Source organism: Montipora foliosa, chromosome 3 (assembly GCF_036669935.1).
Source record: "Montipora foliosa isolate CH-2021 chromosome 3, ASM3666993v2, whole genome shotgun sequence".
NCBI lineage: Eukaryota > Metazoa > Cnidaria > Anthozoa > Scleractinia > Acroporidae > Montipora > Montipora foliosa.
The window spans coordinates 5,717,562-5,730,061 of record NC_090871.1 but is presented as its reverse complement, the minus strand read 5'-3'; the positions used below and the strand labels follow the sequence as shown (position 1 = coordinate 5,730,061).

General features: G+C 40.8%; 1 protein-coding gene across 1 annotated transcript in view; it reads left to right on the top strand.

The window, feature by feature from the left end:
- The first annotated feature begins 4,356 nt into the window (after positions 1–4,356).
- LOC137995194 (uncharacterized) overlaps positions 4,357–12,500 on the top strand; it is a 24,330-nt gene continuing 16,186 nt past the window's right edge. The window contains exons 1-5 of the mRNA XM_068840769.1: positions 4,357–4,543; positions 4,859–4,896; positions 5,525–5,644; positions 10,298–10,478; positions 11,527–11,810. Of these exons, the coding sequence (XP_068696870.1) occupies positions 5,612–5,644; positions 10,298–10,478; positions 11,527–11,810 (498 nt within the window). The 5' untranslated portion in view covers positions 4,357–4,543; positions 4,859–4,896; positions 5,525–5,611. The remainder of the gene's footprint in view (positions 4,544–4,858; positions 4,897–5,524; positions 5,645–10,297; positions 10,479–11,526; positions 11,811–12,500) is intronic.

Sequence of the window (12,500 nt, the reverse complement as noted above, 5' to 3'; positions counted from 1 at the left end):
TTTCCAAAATAACGTAACCACCCCACCTACATCGCTTCCAAATTTCAATTATATTATTTGATTCTACTACCCCAAATACCTTGAGAGGAATTTGTTGTTTGTCTTCGGAGACTGATTTTATGGCACTTTTTCTGCCAAATTACTGTAAGTATGAGGTGAGAGTTTCCACTTTATTTCGTGATATTTCCTTCAATTCTTTACATATCAAACATTCCTCACGTGGTATTGGAGTGTATGTAGGTACACAACGAGGGGACTAGTCCCTGCAACAAGACGCGGGGAAACGTCCCATTCTGTGAACTTGTTATTTTTGCCACAACATCTAGTCGGAGGGACGAAGATTTGGTCCCTGCGACTAGTCCCACGAATTCAAACTGGTTTGAATTTTTGGGACAAGTCCCTGCAACTTGTTCCTCAAAACGCCTCGTTTGAACTGCTCGTGGGACAAGTCCCTGCGACCAAATTAAAATAAACCAATCACAGATCGGTATCACAAGCTCCCACAATTCCTTACGAACTATGTTTCAACATGGCGGATCACGAGGAAGACGACCAGTTTTGAAATAATGTACACGAGTACCCATTTTTGTTTCTGTATTGGCCACATCTGATCGGTAACAAAGCGCTTCAACTTATTTTCCGCTTACATCCGAACTAAATCGGAAACAATTCAAACACGGAATAATTTCGCTGAACAATCTGTGGTTTGTACTGAGCTTATTTATTTCAATGCTGCATTGCTATTTTAATAAGTTCTTAAGTTTTCTTAAGAAAGCTGCAGAGTAAAAGAATGATACCGCTTGCCCCCAGTTTCTTCTACTTTCCTGTGCAATGGACCTCTTTAGCTTGTACGTTTTGTTTTCCCACTTCAGACCACGTGATGTTCCCAAGGGAATTTTCTTTTTGTTTCAGAAGACTACATTTGAAAGAAACTGTTCCCTGGAGTAACATCACGTGATCTAAAATGTGAAAAGAAAACGTACAAGCTAAAGAGGTCCATTGGTCCCCGCGTGTAAACGCTACTAGGGACCAGTCCCTTCGTGTAAACTCTTCAGGGGACTAGTTGCAGGGACTAGTTCCCTCGTGTGTGTTTCTGCTACTTTCCTGTGCAATTGGTCCCCGCGTGTAATAGTCTCCGTTACCAGTCCCTTCGTCTAAACTCTTCAGGGGACTAGTTGCAGGGACTAGTTCCCTTGCAATTGAGTGTGTCGACCTAAGATGCAACAAAGTGCGGTTATTTTCGCAATAAAGTAAAGGGGCAGGAGCTTCTGCAGTAGACTCGGTGATTCTGAGTTTGAGGCCTTAAAACTAATACGCATGCGACTAACAGAGTACTTCTTTGACGAGAACAACGCCACTAACGTGAAGAAACGAGACAACTCTTTCCATAATAAAAGCTCTTGGAACCCTCCCACTAACAGAGAACAGGCCCTAGCTAGATACATTCTTAGATGCTGTTAAACTTGACATCACTACGTGTAAACCTAAACCTATTCGCGACAATCTTACCACCTCAGAACGACAGGCAATACGCCCAACTTAAACAACGACAAGACATTGTAATAAAACCAGCAGACAAGGGCGGGTTCCGGTACGGTTATTATGGATAAATCCTGGTACATTGACGAATGCAACAGACAACGTAACGACTCTAAATTCTACCGACGCTTAAATGAAGACATCACTGTTGACATACAAAAACGAGTAACAGTACAATACGTAAACAGAAAGTACACTGACGACCTCATTGACGAGAAGACAAAACAATACCTAATACAACCTGACGTAAAACCAGGACGTTTTTACATCCTTCCCAAAGTACACAAGCCCGGTAACCCAGGACGCTCCATTGTTTCGTCCAATAGTCATCCCACTGAACGCATATCCCATTTTATTGACCACCATCTTCAACCTCTTGTCCACAAACTACCATCTTATGTTAAAGACACTAACGACTTTCTCAATAAACTCCTTGGCATTGGCAAATTACCCTCTAATTCATTATTAGTAACACTTGACGTCTCATCTTTATACACTAATATTCCACAAAATGAAGGTATTAATGCTTGTGATTATTTTTTACGCACTGATCCTCACAACACCATTCCTACTGGCACTATTTGCGACCTCATCCGCATGATTCTCACCATGAATAACGTTACTTTTAATGATAGCCACTACCCTCAAATCCACAGCACAGCTATGGGCACTAAAATGGCCCCCTCTTTTGCTAACCTTTTCCTCGGGCTTTTCGAAAAAAATGCTCTAAGGAACTCCCAATTTCAACCCCATACTTGGTTGAGATTCATCGATGACATTTTTATGGTCTGGACTACCATAAAATTCACTAGCTCACACTCTCCCACCAATGTTCCTTTCCTTGACGTTAACGTCTCGCTAACTAGTGACGGAAACATTAATACAGACCTATACACGAAACCTACAGACAAACACCAACATTTACTTTATTCCTCTTGTCATCCTCTACACACAAAAAAAACCATTCCTTTCAGCCTAGCACTCTGCCTACGACGAATTTGTTCTACCGACGAAACGTTCAAGATTCGCACCACTGAACTATCGACATACCTTCTGAAACGAGGTTACAAACGTGACTTTGTTACTAAACAAATACAACGCGCTGCAGACATTCCCCGCATACATACCCTACAACCTGAACAGATAAACAAACCCGAACGCATACCTTTCATAACGACCTATAATCCATCACTTCCTTCCATATTCAACATAATAAAAAAACACTACAATCTACTTCTTTCTTCTGACCTCTGCAAAACTGCTTTCCTACATCTACCTGTTGTGGCTTTCAGGCGCTCCCCTAACCTTCGAGACCTGCTGGTAACAGCTAAACTATCCCCTAATGTAAGTCATTCTAATTCCGCACTTTCTTCCGGTTCTTTTCGCTGTGGCAAAAACTGGGCTACCTGTCCTTATATTTTCCATGGACTAACCAACTAACTACACATTCTTCTCTACTGGCGAGAGAAACGTATTAGATTTCAGTTTATTTTTTTTTAGAGTGATTTCCGTTATTTTCCCGTTTCCGTTAGTATTTGAATTCAAATTCGTTGTAACTGCCATGTTTTATCACATTCTTTCCAGTATTACGTCAACATCCATTTACTATATATATATATATACATAGAAGCACACTGGAAGCAATTCAATGTAAACTCTCATTGTACCTGAACAAGGCTGGTTTGGCCAGCCGAAATATGGTACACCACTAAAATCAAATCTACGTTGTATCTGCTCTTGCTTAAAATATTTAGTTTCTCAACTTGTAATTACGCCGATCAGATCAAGCCACTGATCCAACGTACACCGACAGGAAGATTGTCCACGGTTGCTTGCTTCAAGACTCTGAAAAAAAAGGAAAACTTTATTCAAATAATTCAATCTAATTAGCTTTAATATGGTGTATAGTTTGACCCTTTACAAAAACAGCGGCGCGACTATTTCATTTTTCCGCGGACACCTCATTTTCCTTTACCGAGACCTTAAAGGGGTGTCTAAAACACTCGCCTGGTATGTTAGCTACGCCATACTGTTGAGGCCCATCAAAACCGAAACAGCTGTCCATGGCTGCTACAGGTGAAGTGGTTGTGCGCATGCGCAATGTCTTGGCTGCACTGGGCTGGTGCTAGTGTGTGTCACCTAGCTTTTTCGGTTTTGTTTTTACTGCATTAGCATTTTTCCCTGATTTGCATTTATTTTTTAGGTAAAATTGCATTTCACATCAATTGCAGTGATTGACGCTTCAGAAGAGACCGCCTGTTGATTTAATTTCTCATATTTCAAAATCTTGATCTTTTTCTTTGGAAAACTGTAGTTAGCCACAGTAGGGTTCGGCACATGACTAGAGCGGCGTTTGGAACGATCTTTTGTCACGGCATTTTTACTGTCCGATCTATTTTTAAACTACCTTTTCCGCAAGAAAACAAAGCTACGACGTAAATTCGTTTCGTTTGTTTGGTCATCGGGCTCTTTTGGGAGTCTTATTCAATCTAAAAATAAATCGATCTGTGAAAATTCCGTGACGGGAATATAGGGCTGTTTTTCGCTCCTAGTCATGGGCTCCTGGGAGAGATCAAACACTGCATTAACGTGACACGGCAAAAGCAAGGACTGCCTGTCCTAAATGTACGAGAACTTCTCTTATCTCTCCCTCCTAAACGACAAAGAAGGCATGGAAGAGAGACCCTGGGAACGAGGTTGGAAAGATAGTTACCAGCTCTACAGAGGAGCACATTCAAGATGGCAGCAGTGTCGGAAGTACTTGTGTTTTTCTGTTTTGTCGTCGAATTTTTGTCATTCCAGTCCAAGTATTTCTCATCAGACTAACCACGACACTATCTTATGTATATTCTCGTGTTTCGTTTTTGACAGGCGTCCCAAAACACAGCGCGGAAGGCGTACTGTGGAACATCCCGAGCCAAAGAATGTCGAAAACACGAAAACTGCACTGTTTTTCCGGGGCGGCAAAACCAGTGAAGTGGTGACTAATGCCTTAAAAGACCTTGTAAGTACCAGGGCTAAGAAAACGTTGTGGTTTAAGCGTGAAGTAACTGGTCTGAGACCTGGTTTTAATTCAAAACTCGATGGAAAGCTAAGCACACGATTTTGTAACACGTGGATGTATCCACGTTACTAGGGTTTCATGTCATTCACGTTTTGTATGAGTTGCATAAACTGGCATTCTGGACAGCAAAAAAGTGTGCTTTCGTGCATTATTACTACTGTGGTCACAATTCCCACTGTTGTTTTTTTGTCCTTGTTTATGACATGCCTTCATAAACTATGAAAAATTTCTAATTTGAAGCACTTGTATTTTTAGTGCTTATTGAAGAAGCCTAATGCAGTCATGTTTCAAAGGTAAGCTACGTCTGTAACATCCCTGGTGAAACAGTTGTCCAGTTCTGTGAGAATCAAAACAAGAGCACAGGCAAGAGGAGTGTGGATTTCCTGCTTCACATATCCTTAAGCCTGCAGAGGAGGTATTTTTTGGTAGGTGGATGCTTTTTCAAGTCCAACATTCATAACGGACTGTAATGAGCCGCCATTTTGAAAGCACACAGTCGGTAGAGGGTTGGTAACATTTCATACTGTCCTCCTCTCACTGAGTGCAATTTTTTGACTTGTCCCACTCCTCTGTTAGTCTCACCATCCAAGATGTCGGCCGATAATAATTACGAAAACAAAAATATACCTGCTTTGCAGGCTACATATCCTTTAGGTTTCAAATCAGACGTCTTGGGTTAGTTTATATCTGCCCGATGCTGCCCTGCTCCTTTCAGTCTCAAGGCATGTTCATTTCCTGTGATACTACCATTTGCATTCACCCTTGAAGCATGATGAATTTTGGGCAGAGTTTTACTTTTCAAGCATTAAGGGTGTGTCTGGTTTTGACCAATGAAATTTTGGCGGTTGTGACGTGAAATTGACAATGTTTTTGGCGGCTTACCAGCATGTTTTGTTCACATGCTCTTGGTTAAGTTTTCAGGTTTTCCATAAGAGCTGATATTTTTATGAATCTGCCGCGGAGTCTTGAAGAGTTGTAAACATCTATCTCCCATGAATTTCCAAAGACATGATACATGTATACTTTACCAAAATGACGAAGGTGAGAGTGTTATGTTGAATGATGATCCCATGTGCCTCAAAATTGCAGTTCCTTCCTCAAAACGTATCGAAGGAACGGATTTCTCGATTACAATAATACCTGATGTAAAGCTATAATTGGTCAAGGGGTCGTCACCTACATGTACATGTACATTGTAGTGTGAAAACCAAACCCGTTGAAAGGACTGATCCATGTAGCTAGACTTCAGATTGTCCCAAGGCCCGGACTTGTCTGAAAAGTGACTTTCTTTGCAAAGGGTTTTGCTAAAAGCAGGCCCGCGGCCCACGGCCCGCCACAGCCCGGCGGCCCGGCGGCCCGGCGGCCCGAAGGCCCAGCGGCCCACGGACCACGGCCCGCGACGGCCCGGCGGCCCGGCGGCCCGGCGTTCCGGAGGCCCGGTAGCCCACTCCTGATTTTCCACAGTTTTTTTGTCCAGCGTAAATCCACGCGCATGCACAGATCTGCATCTGGTTTGGGCGTGCAAAATTGACGACGGTGAGTTTGAATAGGCCATTTCCGAGTTTACGTCTGCCTCCTCTTCAAGGCGAGTCTAAGTGCGAAGTTTTTCTTATGAAAATTAGTTTTCATTCATATGTAAAGTAGAACTAATTACCATCACAAAAACTTTGCACTCAGACTCGCTTTGAAGAGGAGGCGGATATGAACTCGGAAATGGCCTATTCGTTTACCATTTTAATCATTTGAATCCTTGTTTCTGTTTGTTGTTGTAAACAGACGAAAACAACAGAGAATGACAACGTTTTCCACTTAGCAACATGCAACGAAAGAAAGGATTGAAAAGGATTGAAATGATTATTAAAATGGTAAACGAATTCAAACTCACCGTGTTTCATTTGCGCGCCCAAACCCGATGCAAAGCTGTGCATGGGCGTGGATTTACCGCTGGACAACAAAACTGTGTGGGCCTCCGGGGCACAGGGCCTCCGGGCCGCCGGGCCGTCGTGGGCCGTGGGCCGCGGGCCCCTGGGCCTTCGGGCCGCCGGGCCGCTGGGCCGTGGCGGGCCGTGGGCCGCGGGCCGCTGGGCTGCGGGCCTGCTTTTAGCAAAACCCACATGGGTGTGGGACCTGCAAAAATCACAATTCTGAAAAAAACTTTGAAAACCTTTGATCTCTCCTCTCATCCCAGGTTTTGCTTTCTGTTTTCAGAGCTCTTTGCAATTTTTTTTTAAATTTGGCTGTGTTGACGAAAATACCTTTACCCAAATTAAAAAAAATAGAGAATCACTTTACAAGTACAGTATATAATCTTCAAATGTTGTAACTCAAGTATCCCTACAGCTTTCAATGGTTCTCAGTTTAATGTACTTGGTATAAAAAAGGTTTATTGAAAGTATTTTAGACCTTGTACATCCATACATTTACATACATGTATGTACTCTAGTTAAAAGGTCATGTGGCTGACACAAGGCAGCATTCTTTAGGCCAAAAATAACAAACTTCTTTGAACTTCATGGTGGCCATGGTTTTTATCTGAGGTGAGATAAAAAACCTTTGTTTCTGTTTGCCTCAGGTCAACTTAATCTGGCTTTTGCAATAATATTGTTTTTGTTTCCCATATGCAAGGTACTGCAGCTACAGTAGTAAAAGTGAATCTTTTCTTACATTTTTTTCTAGAGCTTTTCATGATTTCTTCTTGTAATTAATTGTGAATGCATGCACATCCAGAAACAACAGAATTCCATTCCTGTTTATTTCTTTTTGTTTTCTTCTCATGTCTGTGTAGTTGAGCAAGGAAAAGCATTTTGCATAAATTTCTTATGATTATTACACAAAACTTGTAATATTACAGTGTTTAAATTAATGAAAGAAGTTATGATAAGCAGTTAAATTTAAGGTTAGGTGTAAAGAATTATTTCTTTGAGTGAGGTGTGACATTAAAACAAGAACTGAGTAGATAATTATCATTCTTAGACGAGATACATGTATTGAGCTGTGCAGAGCTGTGCTGATTTGTGCCTTTTTATAATCATTCCACATTTGATGAGAACTCAGCTTGACCGCTTGCTTTTTTAGAAAATCACGCTTTCTCATCTTCTGCCTCAGTTCGGATGATATCCACGGTGAAGATTTACTTTTCACTTTTCTTTTCCTTATCGGGGCATGTTTATTCGCAATTTCCAGAAACAGAGATTTCCAAACTAACCACATTTCGTTTGGGTCATCCAAAAGAGAAGCAAGATGGAAAGGTGTCTCTTTTATGTCATCAATGAATTAGGCACCACTATCAAAATTATTAAATTGGCGAGGTTCAATTACCTTTGGATCAGTTTTGGTCGTATTATGTTTATGAATAGCATAGATAAGACTGTTGTCAGAAATACCAACGTGTAAGACCCCATGATTTGTTATGATATCTGGTTTGTTAGTGAATATGTGATCGATTAGTGTTCTGGTAGCAGTAGTGATTCTCGTTGGCTGATATCTATCAATTCAATGTATTGGTACGTTTCAGTAATAAACTTTAAGTGTTCAGTATTGCGGTCAGGCGTTTGCGGTAATAGATTACAGTTAGTATCACCAACAATCATACTCTCCTTATCTTCTTTATCAAGTTTTAGCAGGTAGGATTCGAATTTTTCAAAGATTTCAACCTTCGAGTATGGAGGTCTATACCAAGTTGTCAGCAGGAATGGCCTGGACTTGGGCTTTTTAATTTCAACCGTCAAAATTTCTAAATCTTCGTGAGAGGAGAGGTCTTGTCTGTTTACGTAATTCAAAGATTGTCTAATGTACAAAGCTACACCACCACCATTTCTATTCCTATCGCGGTGGAGTATATCGTATCCCTCAATGTCTACCTGGCTATCAGGAATTGTTTTATCCAATTTCGTTTCGTTCAATCCAAGTATGTCAATTGCTTTATCTTCCATGAAGACATACAATTCGTCATGATGGCAAGTTAGGCTACAGATATTAAGAGATGCAATTTTAAATCCCCTCATTCTTGGTAAAGTAGGGAAGTTAGGGCTTAAGTTAGATGAATGTAAGATGCTATCCCTTACACAATTCATGCTAGGATCATCATCCTGATTTAATGACTTGTCATTCTTCTTACTTGGTTCAAGTTATTGTTCCACAGTTGTTCTTGTACTGTTCCGTCGTTTCATTGTGTTTCATTGGCCCTGAAAAGCCCCTATGGGGAGCGGTCAATTAAGTAGGTAATGTATTGTATGGTACATATTAAAATATGGTAAGTCTCACTCCCAGCTAGTCTCCCTCGCAGCTGTTTTTTTGGATGTCACGCAACGTTCTTAACTCCCAGCAGTCAATGGGTTAAACTATGATGTAAGTCAAGTAAAACTGCTTTTTACACTGTCAGAAATGTTGCCAACACCCCGAGTCTTTTAATAATAATTATTAAATTAAATTAGAAATTTTCTGATAGATGCTGTCTTGCAACCCCTTGGTCGTAAAATTAGTTTGGACACTGAGGAACCCATGAACCATTCACAAAGAATCGCAGAGATGCAACTTCGTGTAACGATAGTATTGTTTAATGATGTAATGCACCCAAAGAAGGATTAAGGTAGTTGCATTGCAATAGAAAAAGGACAACTGAAAATCAAACTTCAGAGTTCATTTTTCAAATTATGACTTACACGTACAAGTAACAATCGGTCAAATTTAATGTCACAGGTAGGGAAGGGCACTCTCAAGGAGCGTGCTCTTTTGTGTGACACTGGCACCTCATGTGAGATGGAACTCAACAAAGCTAATCTAAACCAAGCTGTAACTCTTCCCTACCTGAGAGTAAGACTTGTAAATTTTACCCTGGCTAACACCAGACGATTTTACTCTCCAATTGGGTGCGCTTTAGGCGTGAATGGATAAATTCAAGACTTTTTGGTATAAAGAAATGTTCACAATGACAAAAAAAACCATTTTTTTTTGTTTTTGTGTTGAATTGAAACTTTGTTTAGTGTAATTTGAATCGTCATAGATCTAGTAAAGTTAATGATTGGTTATATTCAATTGTCAATTGGGAGCTTAAGGACGCGATGTTTTGAGGCATGGACGGATACTGGAAGTGATCATTTTTCACGCAAGGACAGACAGCTGTGGTCTCTCTCAGATTTTTTAACTAATCGTCTCTAATTGTGAAAAGATACTTAGCAGTGTGAATGTACTAGTGCCAAGACAAGTTAAAAAGGAAAACAGCTAACATCCAGTTGCCGTCTGACTCTGCAATGTCGTTGTGTGCTTACATGTAAGCTCCGTAATATGACTGACAGTCAGTCAAGCAGAATGACAGGAACGTGAGTCAAACCTAAAATTCAGTATAGTAACTGGGATTTTACAGTATGATTTTTTATGAAGACAAACTTTTGTTTTTGTTAGATCTGAATGCCAGCAGAAGTCAGATTTTCTCCATCACTTAATGTTTTCTCAATGCATTTATCTACAAAAGGTTAATTAAGCATCATCTCTGCAGCATTATTGCACTAGTATTGCTTCTTTGTGACTGTTGTGGGTGTAATAATTGTTTGGGATGCTTGAAATTTCATGTTGCGCGGCCTCAGACAAAAGAATGAAATTTAAAGAATTTCAAACACTTGCTCTTAACTTTAAGAGCTGGCAGAAGTGGCTGTTTGACAAAAATAGATCTGAGACATCATTTCTTTGCTGTTGAAGGAAATCGCAAGGCATCTGCAAGAAAAGGAATTGTTAAAATTGGAGTGTGCAAGGCAACGTCGTATAGAACGACAACAAAAGGAAGAAGCAGAGGGCAAAATGCTGAGTGAAGCTCTTTCAAAGCTAAAAGAAAATGGAAAAAATCGTGTGAATCATTTTGAAGTGGCTGAAATTCAGACAGGTTGGTCAAACTCTTCTAATCAAGAATGAACCCAAACAACCTTCTAATAATACTTCCAAATGTTGTTATCTGGGTAATAAATAATAGTACTTAGTTATAGGTGTTTGCTGGTGTCATTGTTACCCTGTCTAGTTTATGAAATGATGTCATTCTGAGCAGGAACAAAATAATTCCCGATCAGTGTCTACCGTGAAATTACAGTACTGTGCAACCTCTTTCGAGTCTCGAGTCTCGCGAGGATCGAGGAACGGCAGTCGAGAATCAAGCAGTTCCTGTTGTGATTTAATCGAGGAGTAATGCTTTCGCGAAAGCTGAATTGATTATGAATAACTGACAAGGTTTCCCGTCCGTGATTTTGTGAGAATCAAGTGTCGAGGATCTAGTTTGATTTCGAGTGAATCAAGTCTCGATTCTCGAATTGATTTTTGATCCTCAATTCTCGTGATGATCGAGTCGAGACTGTCAACTTACTTTTGCATGGTTCTGTACTGTAAATTCGAACTGGGATACAGGAGAGGGTCTCTGCGGTAGGGGCAAGACATTGGCAAGACATTGGCAAGGCATTGGCAAGGCATTGGCACAGCGAGGCTCAGAGTACAGTAGTCTCCATGGTGGCCTTCCCCCCCCCCCACCCCCTACACCTTCAATCTTAGACAAAACTCTTGGGAAAAATTCTAGCTTTGGCATCATTTGACATGCACTCACAAAGTATATCCGTCCTTACCCCTCTTCCCCCTTATTACCAATGTTGTAATGATGAGGCAAAATACTGTGCAAACCTTTGGCCGTTTTTTTTAACCAACATTGGAATGTGGGAGGAGGTGGGGAAGCAGGAAGAATTTAATCTTAATCACTGACAAATCAGAGTGCCACATTTTCCCAACGAGTTTTGTCCAAAATGGTAGGTAGGTCTCATTTTGCCACTGCTTACTTTGCACTTTTAAAAAGTTTTTAAAATCACTCTTTAATACTTTTAGGTGGTTTTACTGTAGCAGTGCAGAGATTTTAATGCTAAGATTGTATTACATTGCATTAGATTTTGTCACAGCACTGGTTCCTGTGGGTTCTAGAGATCGCCCAGTGCATACAGAGGATACGAAACCTCATCAGAAACTATCAGCAAAAGGTAGTAACAGTAGCAGAGGATCTGATAATGGCAACAGCATGGGAGAAGGAACTGTCGTTCAGCTGCCGCGACCGGCTGAGGGAGGACGCCTTGAGTGTGACAGGATTATTATGGATGATGGAACAGCTATTCACTTCTTTGATGAAAATGACGATTCAGGTGTGAGGGAAAAAGCCCACCGAAGATCAAGAGAACGACAGGATGAGGTGGGAAATTCTGATGAGTGACTGGTTCAACAAAAGAGTTTAAATATAGTGGCTGGTATTGTTTACAGTCATCACCTTGCACTAAGTGTCGGTCTCCAAATGCAGTATCGCGTCATGTATATGTAAATACTACAACTTCTACCATCCAACTTTTTTTCTCCTTAAAATATGTCTTAAAATATGTTTTCTGTGTGCCTATTACGAGTATATGAGACCATTAAAAATTGGGGGGGGGGGGAGGGGTCACAGTGCTCGTTTCTTGGCAACGCGATGATAAATGGGTGGCAAAGGGGCAATTTCAGCTTCAAAGTGATCTTTTTCCGGGAAAGGACTGGGGCGAGTTCCAAAACAGCACCTTAACTAAGAAGAATTATCATGATTGTACTTGGAAGCTCTTGAACAGCAAAAGCGGACATTGTTGCCTCTCTTTAGATGGCCAGCGTGAAATGCCATCATCTCCGAAGTCGCAATGTTATGCGCAGTATGAGATGCGCGGTGCAAAACAAGGGAATCACCTTAAGCCAATCATTAAGGGCTACAGCTCGTGTTTTTAAACCCGATAAAAGACTGCTGCGAGTTTTTTAAACATTTCTTAGAAAACCTTCGTTTTTACGGAGATTCCCATTAAAATTATCAAACACCTGCTAAACTGCTATTTTAAACATATTTTTATTATCCTTGTTGCTTCAA